The sequence below is a fragment of the Porites lutea genome, chromosome 12 (assembly GCF_958299795.1).
Source record: "Porites lutea chromosome 12, jaPorLute2.1, whole genome shotgun sequence".
Classification (NCBI taxonomy): Eukaryota; Metazoa; Cnidaria; class Anthozoa; order Scleractinia; family Poritidae; genus Porites; species Porites lutea.
The window spans coordinates 24,045,971-24,063,939 of record NC_133212.1 but is presented as its reverse complement, the minus strand read 5'-3'; the positions used below and the strand labels follow the sequence as shown (position 1 = coordinate 24,063,939).

General features: G+C 36.6%; 1 protein-coding gene across 1 annotated transcript; it reads left to right on the top strand.

Annotated features, from left to right (window-relative positions):
- The first annotated feature begins 30 nt into the window (after positions 1 to 30).
- On the top strand, positions 31 to 10,100 carry LOC140921511 (solute carrier family 35 member E1-like). The gene is made up of 7 exons (XM_073371512.1): positions 31 to 392; positions 1,686 to 1,690; positions 2,156 to 2,221; positions 2,332 to 2,469; positions 7,910 to 8,035; positions 8,537 to 8,779; positions 9,526 to 10,100. Exons 1-7 carry the CDS (start codon positions 71 to 73, stop codon positions 9,631 to 9,633), a joined length of 1,008 nt encoding a protein of 335 aa, XP_073227613.1. The 5' UTR covers positions 31 to 70; the 3' UTR covers positions 9,634 to 10,100.
- Positions 10,101 to 17,969: the final 7,869 nt, after the last annotated feature.

The window sequence follows — 17,969 nt, the reverse complement described above, 5'->3', positions numbered from 1 at the left end:
TTATTACGATCGTTTGCGCAACCGGAAGCGTGGTTGCTCTGCACATGACGTGTCTTAGAGAAAGTCAACTATGGCGGTCGGCTTTCGCGCCGAAGTATTTCGAATAATTCTGTTATGCTCTCTGTGGTACACGATCAGCTCAACAAACAATGTAATTGGGAAAAAGCTGCTTATGGATTTTCCCTATCCTGTCACAGTGGCGATGGTTCATCTGCTCTCTACAGCGACATATTTATCACCAACTCTTCACATCTGGAAAGTTCCCCGTATGCCTTCCATACCTAAATCTAGTCTCATCACTTTGATTTTACCACTCTCTTTTGGAAAAGCCTTTTCGTCTATAACAAGCCATATTAGTATATGGAAAGTACCTGTCTCATACGCTCATACAGGTAAGACTGTGAAATTATAATAGAAGGTCCATCATTATAGATTGATGCATTTAATGACATCTACTCGACCCGGCATTCAAACTCCATCAATCCACGCACGTATACGTCTTTAAACTCAATCCATATATAGCTAGGTGGAATACAATGTACTTTGTACAGAAATTCAGTTAACAGAAAAACTTTACTCATCGTATCTACGAATGGAATACTTCGTATATTTTAAAGTAATTTAATAATTACTAGAAAAGTACCGTAAAATTCCGAAAAAAAGCCCCTGGGCTCATATTTTTCAAAGGCCTTTTTTGAGGGGCTTATTTTTGGAGGGGCTTATGTTCAGATCATAATTGGCTAAGCTTATACTTGGAAGGAAATTTGCATCTCAAAATCGATTGGGCTAACTTATAGTTGGAAGGAAATTTATGTCAGTAATTTGCAGAAAGGTTTTACTGAAACTCTCCTTGGGGATGTAGATCTTTCTAAAAAATGCAGCCATGCAAGTACTTTGTCTATATGGACTGAGGAAATCCAAGCCCAGAATGAAGAGTGAACTCCGCAAACAGCAATAGACTGTAACACTTTCTGACTGTAATCATTTGACACACGTAATAGTTCTTTGGTAAATGCAAAAATTTGTATGTTACTGTACCGTTATTGCTTTGTTCTACTTTGTGTTTGAGGGCAATTTCCAAGTTTGCAAGTACAATATATTTGGAGGGAGGGGGGGGGGGGGGTTGTGTTATGAGTTTGGGGGGCTTATACATGGAGGTGCTTATTTTCGGAATTTTACGGTATTACAGTGCTTAGATTTTTACTCAACCACCGTTTTGGTAAGGTCAAGGACAAGACTTAGTTACTATATTATTTTTGAAAATTTATATTTGTGTGGATTTAGAATAGTCATTTTTCTCTCCTACTGCCGCCATATTGGAAAGCTAGAAGACCCTGGGGACCAGTTTGTCATTTTAATATACCATATTTGGAAGATGGCAGTCCTCACAACTGAATTTTTTGTTACTGGATGTTTGCTTGTAAAAGCCACAGAAAAGCTGAATTGTACTGGGTGATTGTTTACAATGGCAACAAAAGCCTTTAGAGTATTAGTCTCCTTCACAGCCATTTTAGTGTTGTCACAGAACACTCCTTCTCAATCCTTCATGTGAGGAGGAGCATTGCTTGACATACAGAAAATGGCTACCAGTTGTGACATAATAATTACAGGTTCTAAGTGCTGGTTTTTGTTTTTATTTTGTCTTATTTCTCTCTTGGACATACTTCTTCAACATCCCTTAAAAGTTAAGGTGAGTGTGAGAATGTTTTCCATTATTGATTTTTTAAATAACTATACTTATTCTCATTTAATTGTCAACCATACAAGGTGATGTGCATGCCTACATCTTGCTTGCATTTAAACAAAACTCCTTCTTCTTTCTCTCTTTGATAAGCATTATTACTAAATATTCTTCATAGCGCTTGTTCTATTTTTTTTTTGTTTGTGTTTTGAATAAACATTATTCTGTTTATTTCACAAGTTGGATACAAGTAGATACTTTGTGTATGGGACATTTTTTGCACAGCTCATGTCTAGGCCAGTTGTGAATTAGCCTCTTATGCCACCTTTTATAATCAAGGTGTTGTTTAAAGAAAATACAACAATATTACTCATTGGGTTACAATGTATGTTGCTCATGATATTGCTGGTATTATTTAAGAACATGTAGATGGATCAGTTAATTTACTTCATCAAATTGATTTGCTTCCAACAGGCAACTATGCCAGTCTTCACAGTTATTCTTTCAAGATTAATTTTAGGAGAGTCACAGTCTCCAGAGGTAAGTAAATGTGGATTTATGATCATTCACTGAGCATTTCAACCCTCAATTTTTTTGCATAGTAAAATAATACTGATTGAATTCATTTATTTTGTACATGTACTCTGCAGGTGTATTGCTCATTAATTCCTGTTGTTGGTGGAGTGATGATAGCAACTGCAACTGAAATATCTTTTGATTTTATTGGCCTCCTCAGTGCATTGCTAGCCACATTCACTTTTTCTATACAAAACATATTTACCAAAAAGGTGAGTACTTCTGCTTATGCATGTTACTTGATTAAAATTCCATTAGTAGTGGTCAGCACTCACTGAGTTTGCCTTTCCCTGAGGAACTCAGATAGTGAAGGGTAGGCAACATAGAAATGCAATGAAAAATTTGTGGTAACAAACATCCCCGATTTCCCTTCATCTTTATTTATCCACTCTCAATTATCTGCAAGCTTGGAGAAAGCTGTCGCTGGGTTTAGAAGGCATGGCACATTAATAACATTGTTAACATGATTATTGATATTATTAATATACGAAAATACTCCTAAATAGCTATATTTCTTTACATTACATTCTCTGATTTCATGCACAGATTAAAGAAGTGTACTCATTTACCACCTTCACGTATATTGACACTTCCAGGGTCCGCACAGTCTTGAAACGTCCTTGAATTCCATTTTTCCTTGAAAACTCCTTACATTTCTGCACAAGTCCTTGAAAAGTCTGTGAATTTTCTTCAACTTTGAATCCCTTCCCAGTTGGGGAAACACATATCACTAAGAATATGTGTTTCCCAGGTGGGAGAACAAAGAACACATATCACTAGGTATACGTGTTTCCCAGTTTGGGGAACACATATCACTAGGGATACGTGTTTCCCAGGTGGGGGAACACATATCACTAGGGATACGTGTTTCCCAGGTGGGGGAACACATATCACTAGGAATATTTGTTTCCCAGGTGGGGGAACACATATCACTAGGGATACGTGTTTTTCGAAGCTGGGGGAAAACATATCACTAAGAATATGTGTTTCCCAGGTGGGGGAACACATATCACTAGGGATACGTGTTTCCCAGGTGGGGGAAAACATATCACTAGGGATACGTGTTTCCCAGGTGGGGGAACACATATCACTAGGGATATTTGCTTCCCAGGTGGGGGAACACATATCACTAGGGATACATGTTTCCCAGGTGGGGGAACACATATCACTAGGGATATGTGTTTCCCAGATAGGGGAACACATATCACTAGGGATACGTGTTTCCCAGGTGGGGGAACACATATCACTAGGGATACCTGTTTCCCAGGTGGGGGAACGCATATCACTAGGGATATGTGTTTCCCAGGTGGGGGAAAAGATATCACTAGGGATACGTGTTTCCCAGATGCGGGAACACAAATCACTAGTGATACATGTTTCCCAGGTGGGGGAACACATATCACTAGGGATATGTGTTTCCCAGGTGGGGGAACACATATCACTAGGGATACGTGTTTCCCAGGTGGGGGAACACATATCTATAGGGATATGTGTTTCCCAGATGGGGGAACACATATCACTAGGGATACATGTTTCCCAGGTGGGGGAACACATATCACTAGGGATACGTGTTTCCCAGGTGGGAAAACACATATCACTAGGGATATGTGTTTCCCAGGTGGGGGAACAAATATCACTAGAGATACTTGTTTCCCAGGTGGGGGAACAAATATCACTACGGATACGTGTTTCCCTGGTGGGGGAACACATATCACTAGCGATATGTGTTTCCCCGGTGGGGAACACATATCACTAGGGATACGTGTTTCCCAGGTGGGGAAACATATCACTAGGGATACATGTTTCCCAGATGGGGGAACACATATCACTAGGGATATGTGTTTCCCAGGTGGGGGAACACATCTCACTAGGGATATGTGTTTCCCAGGTGGGGGAACACATATCACTAGGAATACGTGTTTCCCAGGTGGGGGCACACGTATCTCTAGGAATATGTGTTTCCCAGGTGGGGGAACACATATCACTAGGGATATGTGTTTCCCAGGTGGGGAACACATATCACTAGGGATATGCGTTTCTTAGGTGGGGGAACACATATCACTAGGGATACATGTTTCCCAGGTGGGGGAACACATATCACTAGGGATTTGTATTTCCCAGGTAGGGGAACACATATCACTAGGGATTTGTCTTTCCCAGTTCGGGGAACACATATCACTAGGGATGTGTGTTTCCCACGTGGGGGAACACATATCACTAGGGATATGTGTTTCCCAGATGGGGGAACACATATCACTAGGGATACATGTTTCGCAGGTGGGAGAACACATAACTAGGGATTTGTGTTTCCCAGGTAGGGGAACACATATCACTAGGGATACGTCTTTTCCAGTTGGGGGAACAGATATCACTAGGGATTCGTGTTGCCCAGGTGGGGGAACACATATCACTAGGGATATGTGTTTCCCAGGTGGGGGAACACATATCCCTAGTGATATGTGTTCCCCCACCTGGGAAACACATATCCCTAGTCATATCACTAGGTATACGTGTTTCATAGGTGGGTGAACACATATCACTAGGGATACCTGTTTCCCAGTTTGGGGAACACATATCACTAGGGATATGTGTTTCCCACATATCACATATCACTAGGGATGTGCACATATCACTAGGGATGTGTGTTTCCCACGTGGGGGAACACATATCACTAGGGATACGTGTTTCCCAGGTGGTGGGACAGATATCACTAGGGATACGTGTTTCCCAGGTGGGAGAACACATATCACTAGGGATACGTGTTTCCCAGGTGGGTGAACACATATCACTAGTGATACCTGTTTCCCAGGTGGGGGAACACATATCACTAGGGATATCTGTTTCCCAGATGGGGGATCACAAATCACTAGGGATACATGTTTCCCAGGTGGGGAAACACATATCACTAGGGATATCTGTTTCCCAGATGGGGGAACACAAATCACTAGGGATACATGTTTCCCAGGTGGGGAAACACATATCACTAGGGATACGTGTTTCCCAGGTGGTGGAACAGATATCACTAGGGATACGTTTTTCCCAGGCGGGTGAACACACTTCACTAGGGATATGTGTGTCCCAGATGGGGGAACACAAATCACTAGGGATACATGTTTCCCAGGTGGGGAAACACATATCACTAGGGATATCTGTTTCCGTGATGGGGGAACACAAATCACTAGGGATACATGTTTCCCAGGTGGGGGAACACATATCACTAGGGATAGGTGTTTCCGAGGTGGGGGAACACATATCACTAGGGATACGTGTTTCCCAGGTGGGGGAACACATATCACTAGGGATATGTGTTTCCCAGATGGGGGAACACATATCACTAGGGATATGTGTTTCCCAGGTGGGGGAACGCATATTACTAGGGATACGTGTTTCCCAGTTGGGGGAACACATATCACTAGGGATACGTGTTTCCCAGGTGGGGGAACACATATCACTAGGGATACGTGTTTTCCCAGGTGGGGGAACACATATCACTAGGGATACGTGTTTCCGAGGTGGGGGAACACATATCACTAGGGATACGTGTTTCCCATGTGGGGGAACACATATCACTAAAGATACTCGTTTCCCATTTTTTGGAACACATATCACTAGGGATATGTGTTTCCCAGGTGGGGGAACACATATCACTAGGGATACGTGTTTCCCAGGTTGGGGAACACATATCACTAGGGATACGTGTTTTCCATGTTGAGGAACACTTATCACTAGGGATACATGTTTCTCAGGTGGGGGAACACATATCACTAGGGATATGTGTTTCCCAGGTGGGGGAACACATATCACTAGGGATATGTGTTTCCCAGGTGGGGGAACACATATCACTAAGGATATGTGTTTCCCAGGTGGGGAACACATATCACTAGGGATATGTGTTTCCCATGTAGGGGAACACATATCACCAGGGATATGTGTTTCCCAGATGGAGGAACACTTATCACTAGGGATACGTGTTTCCCATGTGGGGTAACACATATCACTAGGGGTATGTGTTTCCCAGGTTGGGAACAGATATCACTAGGGATACGTGTTTCCCAGGTGGCGGAACAGATATCACTAGGGATACGTGTTTCCGAGGTGGGGGAACATATATTGCACTCGGGATTTGTGTTTTCCAGGTAGGGGAACACCTGTCACTAGGGATACGTGTTTCCCATGTGGGGGAACACATATCACTACCGATATTTGTTTCCCATGTTGGGGAACACATATTACTAGGGATACGTGTTCCCCAGGTGGGAAAACACATATCACTAGGGAAATTTTTTCCAGGTGGAGGAACACATATTACTAGGGATATGTGTTTCCCAGGTTATGGAACAAGTATCTCTAGGGATGCGTATTTCCTTGGTGGGGGAACATATATGACTAGGGATATGTGTTTTTTAGGTAGGAGAACACATATCGCTAGGATTAGTGTTTTGAAGGTAGGAGAACACATATTAATAGGGATACGTGTTTCTAGGTGGGGGAACACATATCACTAGGGATACACTAGGGATACGTGTTTCTTAGGTGGGAAAACACATATCACTAGGGAAATTTTTTTCCCAGGTGGAGGAACACATATCACTAGGGATATGTGTTTCCCAGGTTAGGGAACAATTATCTCTAGGGATGCGTGTTTCCCAGGTGGGGGAACATATATGACTAGGGATATGTGTTTTTCAGGTAGGAGAACACATATCACTAGGATTAGTGTTTTCGAGGTGGGAGAACACATGTTACTAGGAATACGTGTTCCTTGGTAGGGGAACGCATATTCTTAGGGATATGTGTTTTCGATTTAGGGAACACATTTTAGTAGGGATATGTGTTTCCCAGGTTACAGGCCGCAAAAGCCTTAAAGTAGCCGGCGATGGCGCCGGTTGCTGGCGCATTTTGACAACCCGGCCAAAAGTCCTTGAAAAGTGTTTCAAAATGAATGGAATTTTTTGTATGAACCTTGAATTTAATTAAATTTTTCGCGTGTTTATATCAGGCTATACAAACATAGGAAAAAAGTTTTCTATTGCTTTTATAAAATAACTTTGCCAAGAAAAAACGCAATACCCTTTGTTATGGCACTGATTAAAAGAGAAAGTCTTACAAGTCACAAAGTCCTGTACACGAAGTCTTGCACGCATAATTAGTTCTTTTTTTGCAGAAACATGCTATTCAAAATACGGATTTTCTCGTCCAAACTTTCAGCTTAAGCGATAAAAAAAAATGACACATTTTCTTTGTAGCGATTTTCCAAGTTTCAGCCGTCAAAGGAATGGGTAAATAAAGTAAACTTGTCGAGTTTTGAACTCGGAAAGTTTTTCAAATTCGTGCTTGCGTGATCAGCCCGAGAAAAGCAAAAGATCTTGATGCCACAACTTTGCCACAACCATGTTTACATACTCTCATACAAACACTCCTCTCGGCCAATCAGAGGGTGCGTACTATCTTAGTTATTTTACAATTAGAGGTATAGTATTAATTACAATGCTCTACATACTATTTGATATGCACACTGACATTGGGCAAGAGATACAACCACCTTCATTGCATTTTTGGTTATGCACAATTATGGAAGGCAATGTGTCAGTACTCCGTTTGTTTCATTGCCCCTGTTTATATTTTATAAACTATTGTTTTTTTATTTCGTAGGCAATGAGGGACTTGCGTCTTAATCATTTACGTTTATTACTGTTGATGGCAATTATAGCATCAGCAATGTTAATACCATTTTGGGCATTGTATGATTTACGAAGAGTTATTTTAGTAATTGAATCGGTAAGTGTCTTACTGCTGGCGTGGTAGTACCAGAGACGTTCTATTTTACTGTCCTTTTGTAACTATTTATTGTTAATAATTTTCACTTTTTTGCATTGATTGATTGATTGGTTTACTTTTATCTGAATTCGGTAATTTCATAAGTTACAAACTTCGTTACATGAAAGCCATATTGAAGCATAAGTAAATACTGTATAAAACAGCAAAAACCTGTAAAAAACAATATGGTCAATATGTACAGTTGATAAAATCTGGTCAACAAATTGCTTGCCTGCTGGCCAGTTTACTACTAAAAAAAAACTTCAGACTCAGATGCCTTTATTTCAGTTAGCAGTGAATTCCACAGCGTTCCTCCTTGACCTATATATGAGAATGACCCTTTGTAATATTCTGTCTTCCAGTGCAACATTATATGCTTTGTTTCTTACATGTTTTTAGCTTATATTATGACTTATATAATATAATGGTTGTCCTTTCATGCATTTGTTGCTGTTTTTGCAGGGTGAACAAGATCTTCTATGGCTACTTGTGATTCTGACATTAAACGGATTTTTAAATTTTGCTCAGAACATGGTTGCCTTCACAGTTCTATCACTGGTGACACCATTAAGCTATTCTGTTGCTGCTTCAACCAAGAGAATCCTTGTAATAACTGTATCCATTGTGTTATTGCGTAATCCAGTCAGTGTCATCAATGTGCTTGGGATGTTTGTCGCTATATTTGGAGTATTTCTTTATAATAAGGTGAGTGATGCGCGCGCAGCAGTGGAGTGACCCTGTGGACCCCCTTACATCCTCTCTTCCTACCCTGCGGGCAAGAATGGGAAGAATGGATAACAATGACTTTTAACGAACAGGATTTCAAACATCTGTATCAAAAGCAAAACCCTTTCGTACAATGTTCTCTTACCCTCCTCTTATCAAAAATATTAGTGGGTTTCTTTTACTTTCAGGAAACATTCCAATTAATTGTTATATCCCTATGACAAAATCGTTTAGAACCGAGAGCTAACACTTGTAAAGAATGGCTTAAATGTTACGGGTCAAAATTAAATTCAGGTTAAATTTTTTTAACCTGGGTTGATTCTCAATGTCCTTTGTCTCCTAGCCCTAATTCGTGATTAATTTGGTCTAGTAGACGAAGGGAATTTAGAATCAACCAAGGTTAAACATTTTTAAACTGAAATGAATTTTGTCCTGCAATAGCTATACCATAATACTTCACGGCCCACAACGATGCTTGAGCTCAACGTCAGGCTAATAACGTCCAAGGTCATATTTTATACAGACCTTCAATTGGTAGAATTATAGCATTACCAGGCAATTAAACTCGAGATTACCAAGAAAACAACTCCAGTTACTGAACTCAGGCCTGTGAAGTTAGGGTTACAATTCTGCCATCCCTTACCACTTGACAGTGCTGCCTCTCCCCAATTGGTTCATGAAGTTTGACACACATAATCCTTTAACCGACTCTTCTGTATTTTTAGGCAAAATATGAGGCCAACAAAAGAAAACATGAACTACCTTTGCACACAAAACATAACGCAACTCCAAACCATGTGAGCAACAATCATGCGCACTATCATGTGATCTGAGTGATGGGAAGGTTCTCAATTCGATGGAATGCAACAAACACGATGGACAATCTGTAGGCGGATGATCTGGCAATACTCATAGTCAGATTTACTTGTATTGTGGGTGATTGGATGCCACGTAATGGTGCTGGTGTTTCTTGCGGCATGTCAGCGTCACACAATGCTACATAAGCCAGATAGAACGTTAAACTACCGTGGGATAAACCTGATGCTTATAAGTGAGAATAGTTAGGTTTCTCCTTTGTGAAGTTCGACGTTAAAACAGGGCCTCATAATTCATCAAAGTTCACCAATTTTGGTGGCTGCTGTTGGTCAGTTTTGATCAGTTAATTTGAGGCGGTAATAATTGCAGTTGTTGTACGAAAAGAGAGAGATGGAGAAGATATGCACAACAATGATATAAACAGTGGATTCTTTTATTTAGGAGAGGATTATTTAAGAAAAAAAATTGAAAAACGCTGGGGCTACAGAGGTGCTTTTGTTAATATACAAGATCATTAGACGTTCAATCTCAGCCAAAATCTTGAGAATCGACCTCTTTAGCTTGTATGTTTTGTTTTGCCAGTACAGGTCATGTAATAATACTCTAGAGGACTGTTCCACATTATTTATGGAAATTGAAATAGTCAGACAAAGGGAGTCAAGTTTTACTGGGACGTCTTATCGGGAAAAACCACACAATCTAAAGAGGTCTATTCAAGAGAAGGGACGTAATTTGACACACCTCCCCTTCACTGTCCCCTTCCCGAAAAAAAATCTGTTTTCTCCCCAGATTTTGCTCGATAAATATTACATGGTTTGGACCTCACGATCGAATTTGACCCTTGTTAATATAACCTCCCGATTTAGAGGAATTTATTAGAGTGTTCGGGCTCTAATCTATTTTTTGAAAGGAAGAGAGGACTTAGGAAACTTATTAAATCTTGCGTTAATTCAGACAGCACGCGGGCCAAAAAACAAATAGTTTTTTGTTGTGGCCTGTGTCAATCAGTCAATTTTGTTGTTGGCTTTGTAGCCAGGTCCGGTGAACGTGTGCTGAAAAGAAAAAGAAAAAGGTGAAATGTCCTTAAAAATAAAACAACTTCAATATTAACACGGAATTGCAAAGATTTTATTGGAACAGATTATTGTCGTTTCACCTTGTACTAACAGGTCATGTTGGAAAACTTTTTTTGTCTTTTTTTTAAATTTTGCTCCTGTTACATCTCTTTTTCTGAGTTCTCTAATGACAGACGATGAGTATTTATTACTGTATTTATCTATTGATTTTGTTTTTTTGATGAAGGAAACAGATATGTGCTGATTATGCAAATTTGAACAATTAGTGAATGAGGGTTTTGTTATGACTGGGATAATCAGGGTCTCGGTAAGTGTTATCAGCCTCGGCCTTCAGCTCGGATGATAACACTTATCAGTACCTTGACTTTTCGAGATATTAGAAAACAATCGAATCTAATAAATATTTCGTGAAAGGTTTGAACCCAGGAGCCATTTCATAAGTAGGTTGAGTGTGATCTTCCGGTTGAACTTTGTCCTGAATAGGACTGTTTTGTTAACAGTGACTGACCTTTCGACAACATGTGCGGTTGTCATCTTTAAGGTCAAAGTGATTTGTATCACGTTAGTTGACGGTATTAAACTCTCGTCATTGACGTGATTGTCAATTAAGTCGCGGTAGGTCAAAATCGTTGACCTACCCCAAAGGGGAAGGTCAACGATTTTGGTCAAAAATTGGAAATTTTCCATTGTAAGTTTTTTTCCATTGTAATATTTTATTGATATTCTAGATGGAAAGAAAGGCTTTCTAGACTACAAAAATACTCTTTTAAAACAGTGAAAAAAATTGAATTTTTCCAAACGGGTAAGTCCACGATTTTGGTTAAAAATTCGAATTTTTTTCCATTCTTTGTTTTTTCCAAAAAATGAAGCATGGAAATATATTTTGTTGATATTCTAGATAGAAAGAAAGTCTTTCTAGACTATAAAAATTCTTTTTTAAAAAAGTGAAAAAACTTGAATTTTTCCAAAGGGGTTAGTCCACGGTTTTGGTAAAAAATTCGAAATTTTTCCATTGTTTGGTTTTCGAAAAAAATAAGCCTTGAAATATATTTTAATTGATATTCTAGATGGAAAGAGAGGCTTTCTAGACTACAAAATCCTTTTTTAAAAAGGTTAAAAAAAATTGAATTTTCCCAAAGGGATTAGTCCACGGTTTCGGTCAAAAATTCGAAATTTTTCCACCCTTTGTTTTTCCAAAAAATAAGCCTTGAAATATATTTTAAATGATATTCTAGATGGAAAGAAAGGCTTTCTAGACTATACAAATGCTTTTTTAAAAAAGTAAAAAACTAAAGTTTTCCAAAGGGGTTAGTCCACGATTTTGCTTAAAAATTCGAATTTTTTTCCATTCTTTGTTTTTTCGAAAAAAAAAAAGCATGGAAATATATTTTGTTGATATTCTAGATGGAAAGAAAGGCTTTATAGACCGTAAAAATGCTTTTTTAAAAAAGTGAAAAAATTGAATTTTTCCAAAGGGGTTGATCCACAGATTTGTTCAAAAATTCAAAATTTTTCAATTCTTTGTTTGTCGAAAAAATAAGCCTTAAAATATATTTTTGTTGATATTCTAGATGGAAAGAAAGGCTTTCTAGACTATACAAATGCTTTTTCAAAAAAAGGGGAAAAAATTGAATTTTTCTAACAGTCCACGGTTTCGTCAAAAATTTGAAATTTTTCCACTGTTTGTTTTTCGAAATAATCAGCCTATCTAACCCCTTTGAAAAAATTCAATTTTTTTTCACTTTTTAAAAAAAGCATGGCCCCTTTTTGACTTAAACCATGGGTTAACCCCTTTGGAAAAATCTCAATTTTTCGACTTTTTGAACTTCTTGTTTTTACAGGCTAAAAAGGCGTTTTTTCGTTCTAGAATACACTAAAACACATTTTCCTGAACTTCTTATTTTTATGGCCTACAAAGCCGTTTTTTCGTTCTAAAATATCGTAAAACACATTTTCCTGACCTATATTGCGTGAAAACAAAAAAAGATGGGAAAATGGCAATTTTTTGACCAAAACCATGGGTTAACCCCTTTGGAAAAAGCTCAATTTTTCGACTTTTCAACTATTTGTTTTTATACGCTAGACAGGCGTTTTTTCGTTCTAGAATATCGTAAAAACCATTGTCTTGGCCTATATTGCCTAAAAAAAAAAAAGATTGAAAAATGGCCATTTTTGGACCAAAACCATGGGTTAACCCCTTTGGAAAAATCTCAGTTTTTGGAATATTTGAACTTCATGTTTTTATAGGGTAGAAACGCGTTTTTTCGTTCTAGAATATCGTAAAACACATTTTCTTGGGCTATATTTCTTATAAAAAAAACATGGAAAAATGGCCATTTTTTGACCAAAATCATGGGTTATCCCCTTTGGAAAAATCTCAATTTTTCGACTTTTTGAACTTCTTGTTTTTACAGGCTAAAAAAGCGTTTTTTCGTTCTAGAATATACTAAAACACATTTTCCTGAACTTCTTATTTTTATGGCCTACAAAGGCGTTTTTTCGTTCTAAAATATCGTAAAACACATTTTCTGACCTATATTTCCAAAAAAAAAAGATGGAAAAATGGCCATTTTTTACAAAAACCATGGGTTAACCCCTTTGAAAAAATCTCAGTTTTTAAAGTTTTTAAACTTCTTGTTTTTATAGGCTAAAAAAGGCGATTTTTCGTTCTAGAATATCGTAAAACACATTTTCCTGGCCTATATTTCCTTTTAAAAAAACATGGAAAAATGGCCATTTTTTGACCAAAACCATGGGTTAACCCCTTTGGAAAAATCTCTTTTTTTCGACTTTTTGAACTTGTCGTTTTCATAGGCTGGAAAGGCGTTTTTTTGTTCTAGATTATCGTAAAACACATTTTCTTGGCCTATATTGCCTGAAAAAAAAAAAGTTGGAAAAATGGCCATTTTTTGAACAAAACCATGCTTTAACCCCTTTGCAAAAATCTCAATTTTTCGACTTTTTGAACTTCTTGTTTTTATAGGCTAGAAAGGCGTTTTTTCGTTCTAGAATATCGTAAAACACATTTTCTTAGCCTGTATTTCTTATAAAAAAAGAGATGGAAAAATGGCCATTTTTTGACCAAAAACATGGGTTAACCCCTTTGGAAAAATCTCAATTTTTCGACTTTTTAAACTTCTTACTTTTATAGGCTACAAAGGTGTTTTTTCGTTCTAGAATATCATAAAAAACATTTTCTTGGCCTGTATTTCCAATAAAAAAAAACATGGAAAAATGGCCATTTTTTAACGAAAACCATGGTTTAACCCCTTTGGAAAAATCTCAATTTTTAGACTTTTTGAATTTTTTGTTTTTATAGGCTAGAAAGGCCTTTTCTCGTTCTAGAATATCATAAAACACATTTTCTTTGCCTATATTCCCTATTAAAAAAAACATGGAAAAATGGCCATTTTTTGACCAAAACCATGGGTTAACCCCTTTGATAAAATCTCAATTTTTCGACTTTTTGAACTTCTTACTTTTATAGGCTACAAAGGCGTTTTTTCGTTCTATAATATCGTAAAACACATTTTCTTGGCCTATATTTCGTATAAAAAAAACATCGAAAAATGGCCATTCTTTGACCAAAACCATAAGTTAACCCCTTTGGAAAAATCTCAATTTTTCGACTTTTTGAACTTGTTGTTTTTATTGGCTAGAAAGTCGTTTTTTCGTTCTAGAATATCGTTAAACACATTTTGTTGGCTTATATTGCCAAAAAAAAAATTGGAAAAATGGCCATTTTTTGACCAAAACCATGGGTTAACCCCTTTGGAATAATCTCAATTTTTCGACTTTATAAACTTCTTAGTTTTACAGGCTAGAAAGGCGTTTTTTCGTTCTAGAATATCGTTAAACACATTTTCTTGGCCTATATTACCAAAAAAAAAAACATAGAAAAATGGCCATTTTTTGACCAAAACCATGGGTTAACCCCTTTGGAAAAATTTCAAGTCTTGGACTTTCTGAACTTCTTGTTTTTATAGGGTAGAAAGGCACTTTTCTCGTTCTAGAATATCGTGAAAAACATTTTTTTGGCCTATATTTCCTATAAAAGAAAACGTGGAAAAATGGCCATTTTTTAACCAAAACCATGGGTAAACCCCTTTGGAAAAATCTCAATTTCTTGGCTTTTTGAATTTTTTGTTTTTATAGGATAGAAAGGCGTTTTCTAGTTCTAGAATATCGTAAAACAAATTTTCTTGGCCTATATTGCCAAAAAAAAAACATGGAAAAATTGCCATTTTTTGACCAAAACCATGGGTTAACCCCTTTGGAAAAATCTCAATTTTTCGACTTTTTGAACTTCTTGTTTTTATAGATTAGACAGGCGTTTTTTCATTCTAGAATATCGTAAAAAACATTTTCTTGGCCTATATTGCCTTCAAAAAAAAAGATTGAAAAATGGCCATTTTTCGACCAAAGCGTGGATTAAGGCCTTTGGAAAAATCTCAATTTTTCGACTTTCTGAACTTGTTGTTTTTATAGCCTAGAAAGGCGTTTTTTCGTTCTAGAATATCATAAAACACATTTTCTTGGCCTATATTGCCTAAAAAAAAAAGATTGAAAAATGCCCATTTTTTGACCAAAACCATGGGTTAACCCCTTGGGAAAAATTTCAATTTTTCGACGGTTTGAACTTCTTGTTTTTATAGGATAGACAGGCGTTTTTTAGTCTAGAATATCGTAAAAAACATTTTCTTGGCCTATATTGCCTAACAAAAAAAATATTGAAAAATGGCCATTTTTGGACCAAAACCATGGGTTAAACCCTTTGGAAAAATCTCAGTTTTTCGAATATTTGAACTTCTTGTTTTTATAGGGTAGAAACGCGTTTTTCCGTTCTAGTGTATCGTAAAACACATTTTCTTGGCCTATATTTCTTATAAAAAAAACATGGAAAAATGGCCATTTTTTGACCAAAATCATGGGTTATCCCCTTTGGAAAAATCTCAATTTCTCGACTTTTTAAACTTCTTACTTCTATAGGCTACAAAGGAGTTTTTTCGTTCTAGAATATCATAAAAAACATTTTCTTGGCCTATATTTCCTATTAAAAAAAACATGGAAAAATGGCCATTTTTTAACCAAAACCATGGGTTAACCCCTTTGGAAAAATCTCAATTTTTGGCCTTTTAAATTTTTTGTTTTTATAGGCTAGAAAGGCGTTTTCTCGTTCTAGAATATCATAAAAAACATTTTCTTGACCTATATTTCCTATAAAAAAAACATGGAAAAATGGCCATTTTTTAACGAAAACCATGGTTAACCCCTTTGGAAAAATCTCAATTTTTGGACTTTTTGAATTTTTTGTTTTTATAGGCTAGAAAGGCGTTTTCTCGTTCTAGAATATCATAAAACACATTTTCTTTGCCTATATTCCCTATTAAAAAAAACATGGAAAAATGGCCATTTTTTGACCAAAACCATGGGTTAACCCCTTTGATAAAATCTCAATTTTTCGACTTTTTGAACTTCTTACTTTTATAGGCTACAAAGGCGTTTCTTCGTTCTATAATATCGTAAAACACATTTTCTTGGCCTATATTTCCTATAAAAAAAAATCTCGAAAAATGGCCATTCTTTGACTAAAACCATAAGTTAACCCCTTTGGAAAAATCTCAATTTTTCGACTTTTTGAACTTGTTGTTTTTATTGGCTAGAAAGTCGTTTTTTCGTTCTAGAATATCGTTAAACACATTTTGTTGGCCTATATTGCCAAATGAAAAAAAATGGAAAAATGGCCATTTTTTGACCAAAACCATGGGTTAACCCCTTTGGAATAATCTCAATTTTTCGACTTTATAAACTTCTTAGTTTTACAGGCTAGAAAGGCGTTTTTTCGTTCTAGAATATCGTTAAACACATTTTCTTGGCCTATATTACCAAAAAAAAAAACATAGAAAAATGGCCATTTTTTGACCAAAACCATGGGTTAACCCCTTTGGAAAAATTTCAAGTTTTGGACTTTCTGAACTTCTTGTATTTATAGGGTAGAAAGGCACTTTTCTCGTTCTAGAATATCGTGAAAAACATTTTTTTGGCCTATATTTCCTATAAAAGAAAACGTGGAAAAATGGCCATTTTTTAACCAAAACCATGGGTTAACCCCTTTGGAAAAATCTCAATTTCTTGGCTTTTTGAATTTTTTGTTTTTATAGGATAGAAAGGCGTTTTCTAGTTCTAGAATATCGTAAAACACATTTTCTTGGCCTATATTGCCAAAAAAAAACATGGAAAAATTGCCATTTTTTGACCAAAACCATGGGTTAACCCCTTTGGAAAAATCTCAATTTTTCGACTTTTTGAACTTCTTGTTTTTATAGGATAGACAGGCGTTTTTTCATTCTAGAATATCGTAAAAAACCTTTTCTTGGCCTATATTGCCTTCAAAAAAAAAAGATTGAAAAATGGCCATATTTCGACCAAAGCGTGGATTAAGCCCTTTGGAAAAATCTCAACTTTTCGACTTTTTGAACTTGTTGTTTTTATAGCCTAGAAAGGCGTTTTTTCGTTCTAGAATATCATAAAACACATTTTCTTGGCCTATATTGCCTAAAAAAAATGATGGAAAAATGCCCATTTTTTGACCAAAACCATGGGTTAACCCCTTGGGAAAAATTTCAATTTTTCGACGGTTTGAACTTCTTGTTTTTATAGGAGAGACAGGCGTTTTTTAGTCTAGAATATCGTAAAAAACATTTTCTTGGCCTATATTGCCTAACAAAAAAAATATTGAAAAATGGCCATTTTTGGACCAAAACCATGGGTTAACCCCTTTGGAAAAATGTCAGTTTTTCGAATATTTGAACTTCTTGTTTTTATAGGGTAGAAACGCGTTTTTCCGTTCTAGAGTATCGTAAAACACATTTTCTTGGCCTATATTTCTTATAAAAAAAACATGGAAAAATGGCCATTTTTTGACCAAAATTATGGGTTATCCCCTTTGGAAAAATCTCAATTTCTCGACTTTTTAAACTTCTTACTTCTATAGGCTACAAAAGAGTTTTTTCGTTCTAGAATATCATAAAAAACATTTTCTTGGCCTATATTTCCTATTAAAAAAAACATGGAAAAATGACCATTTTTTAACCAAAACCATGGGTTAACCCCTTTGGAAAAATCTCAATTTTTGGACTTTTTAAATTTTTTTTTTTATAGGCTAGAAAGGCGTTTTCTCGTTCTAGAATATCATAAAAAACATTTTCTTGACCTATATTTCCTATAAAAAAAACATGGAAAAATAGCCATTTTTTGACCAAAACCATGGGTTAACC